The sequence below is a fragment of the Montipora foliosa genome, chromosome 8, assembly GCF_036669935.1.
Source record: "Montipora foliosa isolate CH-2021 chromosome 8, ASM3666993v2, whole genome shotgun sequence".
NCBI classification, from domain to species: Eukaryota; Metazoa; Cnidaria; class Anthozoa; order Scleractinia; family Acroporidae; genus Montipora; species Montipora foliosa.
Genome location: NC_090876.1, coordinates 47,559,312 through 47,566,895, shown reverse-complemented (window position 1 = coordinate 47,566,895; position 7,584 = coordinate 47,559,312). Strand labels below are relative to the sequence as shown.

Sequence of the window (7,584 nt, the reverse complement as noted above, 5' to 3'; positions counted from 1 at the left end):
GTTTGTACAAAGATACCGTCTTGCTACTAAGCTTAAAATGATCTTTGTTTGTTTGTTTTTGTTGGTTTATTCTTTAGGCATGTAATCATTTTATTTTCAAATACAAATACACCAAAAATAGTTAAACATTTGAAATTATTCGTTAACTACATACACTATTTTAAAGAGTGACTGAATACACTACCCTAATCTTTGTTTAACCATTTTGATAAATTATAATTATTTCTGAGATTGCATAATTTAATTAATATTGTACACTTCTGCTTACAGTCGTAATCAAGGAAGAGATGTAAAAATCGTAAAAATAGGGTGACCTAGTCGTTTAAAATGTATTGACAAGAACATGGTCTACATTCATATGTTCCCTTACTTCTCAGTGATAGCTTCGAAGCATCTGTTCTGGACTGCTGCTCTCTTGGTCGATTCCTGGCTCTCGTTCTGCTGCAGTTCACTGAACATGCACCTCTTTCACTTTCTTTCTAGCTATTCAAGAGTTATCCAAGCTTGCATATATAGACCCTTATGCTGTTTGGACTTCTTTCCTGGTGTTTCTTTACCCGTACCGGTCTATCCCCGTGGATTTTCCTCGAGTGTGCTTAAACAATTCACAAGTGCTTACATGCAATGCTAAATCAGCAATGTACAAGGAGCAAGTCGACCGCATTTCCTTTAAAAAAATGCTTCTAAAATGCATTGTAGCTCCATAAAGTACGAGGGTGATGTGACAAAGGGCGTGTGCTTAATGGAGATAGATAAATAAACTATTACTTACATGGAACATTATGAGATAGAATACAGTAATATATATAATCTCGTACAGCTCAGGTTATTCATGGCAGTAATATTTTTACAAGCTGAGTGCAGGAAAAATGATGACACAAAGATGTGATCGTACTAGATTCTATAATCGAAGGATGTATTGTTAAGAGTGTTTCCAGCTCAGCGGAAAAGTAAGGGTATTTACCCCTGTTAGTATAGCTCAATACGTAATGGGCTGCCTCGGGCAAGAAAAAAAAAAACGGCACAGATACGCCTTACCCCGTTGCGCCGGTAGTCACAAGTGAGTAGGTATAAGGTTTATCTATATTCCTTGAAGTTGTTTTTGCTTTAAATTTTTTTTTTAAAGAGAATAAAGGAATGTGCTATGCTTAATTACAGTGAAGCTATGTACTTTAACAAGAGTGAGTGAAGAAGCTTCGAGACTGACATGCCAAGGCAAGATGCAATGCCATAATGTGCCACATGACGCCCCTCACCCCACTCCATAAAACATCATGGTTTATTGTCATAACGAGACTATTTCAAGAACGAAAAAACTGCAAACACTACACGAGGGCAGCTCGTTAGCCGGTCTTTTGGCCCATTGAGTGATGACGAGGCTTGTCAACAAAACGCACCCATGACTGATCCGGGGTAGCGGGGTGAAAGTTTGAATTCACGAGAAAAAATACTACAGAAGTGACGAATTTACTGCGTGACAAATATACTAGGCTCAAAGGACAGCAAATGAGTTAGAGACATGAGTAAATACGTCTCTAGTCTCGCGCTGGCGTAAGAGAAGGCTGGTGGGCACGTGCAATTGTCGGGAACGGCATATCGGGAACTGTTTGGGATTCCCTTTCAAAATTACGTAAGAAGTACGGAGTGTAAAAGACATAGAGGAATAAAGATGGCGCTGATTCTTAAAGCAGGTTTGCTGGTGTTCTTTCCTACATAGCTGAGAACTAGCTATGCGGGTGAACATGTTACCTCACTGGAAGGCGGTGGTGACAGAGCCAGCTGTAGAATGTCCTCAGTGAACTGAGCTCAGTCGTAAACCATTCGAGCATTGCGCCTCTCGAGAAGATGCAGTTAACAACACAGTGGGACGTTTTCTGTTTTATACTTGACTAGCTAAGGTCGAGAAACCCCAACGGCCTGCTTTATGTTTGATAAACTTTTCTCGTTATTCTTGTGTTATCATAAGCGGTCCACGTCGTTAGTTGTCCACTGCAACCCGACTGTAGAATTAGATTGAAGCCCACTGAAAAGTCTGGTATTCTTAAATATGTATCTTCTCACATGAATGAACAGTAAAAACGACAGGACAAAGAGGATCGTTCTAAACTCTGTTTTACATGTTAGAATGCTTTCATCCCAAAAAGAGTGCAGACACTGGTGGGCACTTGCAATTGTCTGGACGGGCGTCGAAGTGATCAGTTCGGGATTCCATGCATAGGTTACCTAACAGTAGCGAAAGGCCTAAAGACACAACTTGGAGCTAATTCTGACGTCTTACATAGCTATTCTTATGCTGTTCTCAGTGTAGACTCAAAGGTCCAGTTAAAAGGTCGAAGGAATCCGATCACTAATCTTCTTTCCTTTAATCACCTTATGTGGTATAAACTCGAAAGCTTGAGCGATCATCAAGTGATTTGGAATATTAACTATTTCTTTTTTGATACAGGAATTCATTTTATATCTGAGAACTTTACAAGTGGAGATAGATATCGCGGCTAAGACAACAAGGAATGCTCTAATGCTGCATGACGAAGCTCACCTCACCCCATAAAACATCATTTCTGACCATTTCTTGTCACAACGAGCCCTGGAGAGTATTTCAAGAACAAAACAAAACTGCAAGCAGGATATAACGGGGGCGAGTACATAAGACTTTGGGCTTAGTGAGGTGGTATGGCTTGTCAACAAAACGATACCCGCTGTGATTGACTCGATCCTCAGGAGTCACACATTTATTGTACTGGAACAAGCAAGTGAAATGAATAGGAGACATATAAATAGCCTGTAAAAGTATTTGCTCCTCTCACGTTGGTAAAAGACACGAGGCGCGTGCTGGCACAATCTAGTGGGCACGTGTGAGTGTCGGGACGAGCACAGAAGTGAGCATTTCGAGATTCCCCGAAAGAATTGCCCAACAGTAACAAAAGCATTAACAACATAGGGACACCGCCATAACTTGGCAACGGATTTGTAGCTGTTCTTATACCGTTTCGCATGAGAGGGCGACAGACACAATTTTTAAAGGTCTACGTTGGAAGCACGTTTTTTATGTCCATAACCTTGGCTGGTTGAGGTCGAAGAACTCCGAATCACAAATCTTCTTTCCCTTATGTCTGGTGATACAAGGACCCAATTGTACTATTGAGATTAATACAATAGTTTAATCTAGAAAGATTTGGTGAGGGACTGTGGCTAAGATGCATGTGGTCTGTCAATGGACATGACTCAGTCTCCTCCTCCCCAACCCCTGATCGGTGAAACATATTTCTACTGACTTCCCTTTTGGGAGCAAAAAAGGCCAGCCGTTTCACCCTCAGTCCAATCTATACTCTTGAGCAATTCCACAAACATTGGATAATGTGATATGCCATTTCACAGTCTAACCTATATATTAAGTAGTCGCTCTCTTTTTTGTGGCAGCTGTGATTTTCATTGTTTTGTATTTCATTTAATGCATGTATATTAAGATGAATTCTGACAGAAAAAAATTGAGTAATTTCATGTATCAGTGGACAAAAAGTGTACCAGAATAATTTTAAGTATTTTACAGTCATTTTTACATTTTCTTAAAGCTAAACACATATTAAGTATTTGCCTGAAGTAACACCAAAAACAATTTCCCATGGGAACAATAGAAAATAAATTTCAAAGTTCAGAGAACTTGTGCAAACACAGGCACAATTTAATCATCGGTTTCATTTCACCAGTACTTTCAAGTGTTTCATACGAAGTTCAACATTCGTTTTGACGTTTGGTGTTGCCAGAAATGATTTTTTTGAGAAGATGTTTAAAATAGACGTACAGAAGACTGCAATACTATGTCAATAATCGTGGTACTAGATTTTTGTCCACTTGTTACTCGAACTTCTGGTGGATTCCGTCTTAATTCATTTAATTTCTATTTTATGGTACAGGAATGAAAGGTTTAGCGACCCTGGCATGGCTAGAAATCTCCTCAGATCATGAAAAAGCTTTGATCTTTTTTTGCAGGAGACAGAGATTATCTATGATGTGTACTTGTCTCACAGTCCTAAAGACCATGACTCAGCCCTTCAGATTGCAAAGTTCTTAAGGACTGAGAAAAAAGTCAGAGTGTTTCAGGATTTTCAAGAGCTCAATGATAACGAATCTTGGCAGGAAGAGATATTTGACATCATGGGCAAGTGTGCACGTGTTATTGCATTGCTAAGCCCAAGTTACTTGGAGACAGAAAGCTGCATTGAACAGTATAACATGGCGTTGTGCATTAACAGACGGTCACATGAAACGGTGCTAGCTCCATTTTATATCACCTCCATGGATTATATGCCAACATACATGAGCCTCATTCAGTATGAAGATTGTAGGTAAGGTTCTCTTCACATTGTTGATTAAGGTTTGAAAATTAGTTATCAACACTGACTTGAAGTGACAAGATAAGTCAGATTTTGACTCTCAAATGTGTTAACCCCATCTCTCGGAATTAAATTTCATATCATTATCATTACTGCTAAACACCAGAACCATTCAGAACATAATATCATTAAATTAATTGTCCAAGAAGTACCACGATCCTATTTTGTGGGCATGACTTGGAATATTTTTTAAGAGGTATCAATTCTTACAGAACACATTATCTCCTGTCAAATTTTTTTGGCTCAATACCCTACCACAAAAGCTCCTACTGTGGGCTTTTTCAGGCTAAACATGCTAAGAGGTACCAAACCTGCTTTTGTAACCCCTAAAAGGTACGAGGAGCACCCCCATCCCGCCCATGTTGGAGCCCCTAAACAAATAAACGACTGCCATTGCCTGATTTCAAACTAAAAAGGCCTAGGTACAAGTCTGTAAATTATGGGATAAGCAACTATTGATCCACATAGTCAGAAAAAGCACACCGAGATTCACAAAATCCCCAAGTTTGGTGGTAATCAGATTAGTTTTGACTGAGATACAGCCATGTAAAAACGTCAAAATTAACAAAGAAATGTATGGCCAACTAGACGCTGTGTTCGGACAGCGTCCGGATGCTCATGATACATTTTTTTGGTAAATTTTGACATTTTCAAATGGCTGTATCTTGCTTACTATTGGCTCTATTTACACCAAACTTGGGGAATTGTAAAGTTTGGTCTGCACTTTCTGACTGTGTGGATCAATAGCTGCTAATCACATAATTTACAGACTCGTACCTAATCCTTCACGGTTTGAAATGAGGCAATGTCGTGGTGACCAAATGTATCCTCCGGGAATTGAACTCTATTGTTATACAAATCGTTTTCTTTGTTTCGGTGAGAAGACTTGGCTGTTGATCACGTGAGTGAAAACCAAGAATACCTCACGTAAAAAGGGTAAAAAAAACAATCGGTAACAAGGAAAAGATTCTGATTTAAAAAGTTTATAACTGATGTCAACAACTTATTTATTATGGCAAACATTACAAGAATTAAAATGATAAGCCATACGAATAGTCCGTAAAGGAGTCTATAACCCCAGTTAGTTACAACGGCTCCAGAATTCGGCAGCAAGACTTATTTTTAGGATTCCAAGGTTTTATCACATTTCACCAATTCTGCGTATGCTTCATTGGCTCCCAGTAGAATTAAGATTATTATAATTACTTTTAAAGCGATTCATGGACAAGCTCCAGTATATCTACAAGAACTTATTAGCCAAAAGGAAGAAAAGAGATACAATTTAAGATCGTGTAGAATGGGAATCATGCTTCAAACGCCAAGAGCCTTAACTAAAAAGACATTGGGTGACCGCGCTTTTTTACCTGCGACACCCAAATTGTGGAATGGGCTACCATCACAAATACGAAATGAGCCCAATTTTAATAGGTTTAAAGGTTTACTAAAGACCCATCTCTGTAGATTGGTTTTTTATTAGGATTATTATTTTTTATGTATATATTAAATTTTTATAGATTCGTTGTTTTTTAATACTTTTAGTTATTCTGGATAAATTATTATTGACAATTTAATCCCATGTAATGCGCATTTGATCATATATTACATGTATTTTGCGCAATATAAATAATAAATTATCGTGTAGATTTACAATCTATTTACGTACAGGCGTTTCATCGAGGGCCAGGCAACGGGCAAAGTGAGCAGCTGTGAGGATGATTTGACCACCTAGTGGAAAGTTTTTTTTTTATGAAGAAGTCAAGATGTATGGGTTATTGACCAAGCTTGTTCAGTCAAGAGTTTATGGACCGAAACGTAGTTGAGGTCCATAAACTCGCAAAAAAAGAACGATGGCTTTTGGGGAAATTTTTCTCGCGGGACACGGCGGGTAGTTCCGAGAGGGCAAGATAGCTCCATCTTGCCCGCTCGGGTAGCCATCACAGCGCAGGATTTGATTCATCTTGCCCGCTCACGGAGCTAGCCATATAATAACAAATAGTTTTGTCCGTCTGTGAAAACCAGTTTCCCTCCTGCCAGAAACGTTATTAAAACCCCTGTCATCACTTCAACTGGGCATGTTAGGTAACTTTTTTCTCTGGTCACCACCTTCAGGCCAAAAGATAAAGGAAAACTCCAAGCAGCCAGTAATGATGTGGCGGATTCACTGAAGAAGACAGAGGAAGAAGTCTCTTCCAGTGTGCCCACGATGACCAGCAAAGCATCAGTTTATGATGTATTTATTTCGTACTCACATCAAAACAAGACCCATGCCAACAAGGTGTTGGAAACCCTGAAGTCGCTTGACCCAGACTTAAGAATTTTCATTGATACAGATGGGTTGAATACCGGGACATCGTGGCAGCAAATACTCTACAATGCACTTGGTAAGATCCGTTAAGAGAAGTTTTCCATTCAAGCAGTGAATGATGCGCTTTACGGTTTTCCAGCCTTGACGCGGGTCTGTTGTTTTAAATAGATGCTTCGAGTTCCAATTGGTTCATTACATTTTGTATCTGTGCTTTCGGCTTTGGCTTGTTGTTTTGTCTACAAGAAATTAAGGGCATGACAGGCTTTGGACAAACATGTGCATCAGCGAAAACGCGCACGTAGTAAACGCTTATAAGTTTTTGTCTCTTTTTTTTTCTTTTTTAAGAGACTTTGGTGCATTTACCACCAATGGATATCCAAATTCAATAAGGTAATGAACAGAGCCACGAATTGCATTGCACAATTTCGTTGGAAACGTGGAAAGAAATATGCAATAGAATTTGTAATAGCGATTTTACGAGGCGATACATCCATCTGAGACGGCGGAAAAGTCGTCTAGGTATAAATCTTTTGTTTGGACGAATCATGTGGCAAAATTTCGTCTTCAACTGATTCGTCGGAAACGAGGAAAGAAATACCGTTTTAATATGTGATGAAAAGTACCGTGTTACAGTCAAGCTAAAAGTGAAGCGTACCCCTCAAGACTACATTAATGAATTGACTATTCAAATATTGAACCCGCTAGTCGTTTCAAGAATGCAATAATGAATTGACTATTTGAATATTGAACTCGCTACTGAGTCATTTCAAAAATCAATATTAAATTTATTTTTTTGAACCAGGGTTTGGGACTAACGGTAGCCAACTAGCCAGAGACAAGTAAAAATTCCATTTTGGATAGTGGTTTGAGCTTCACTAGCCATTT

At 38.9% G+C, this 7,584-nt stretch overlaps 1 protein-coding gene across 1 annotated transcript; it reads left to right on the top strand.

The window, feature by feature from the left end:
• Window positions 1-3,022: 3,022 nt before the first annotated feature.
• Window positions 3,023-6,892, top strand: LOC137967613 (uncharacterized). Its single transcript, XM_068814131.1, has 3 exons — window positions 3,023-3,116; window positions 3,991-4,346; window positions 6,504-6,892. The coding sequence occupies exons 2-3, from the start codon at window positions 4,156-4,158 to the stop codon at window positions 6,787-6,789; spliced, it is 477 nt and encodes a 158-aa protein (XP_068670232.1). The 5' UTR covers window positions 3,023-3,116; window positions 3,991-4,155; the 3' UTR covers window positions 6,790-6,892.
• Window positions 6,893-7,584: the final 692 nt, after the last annotated feature.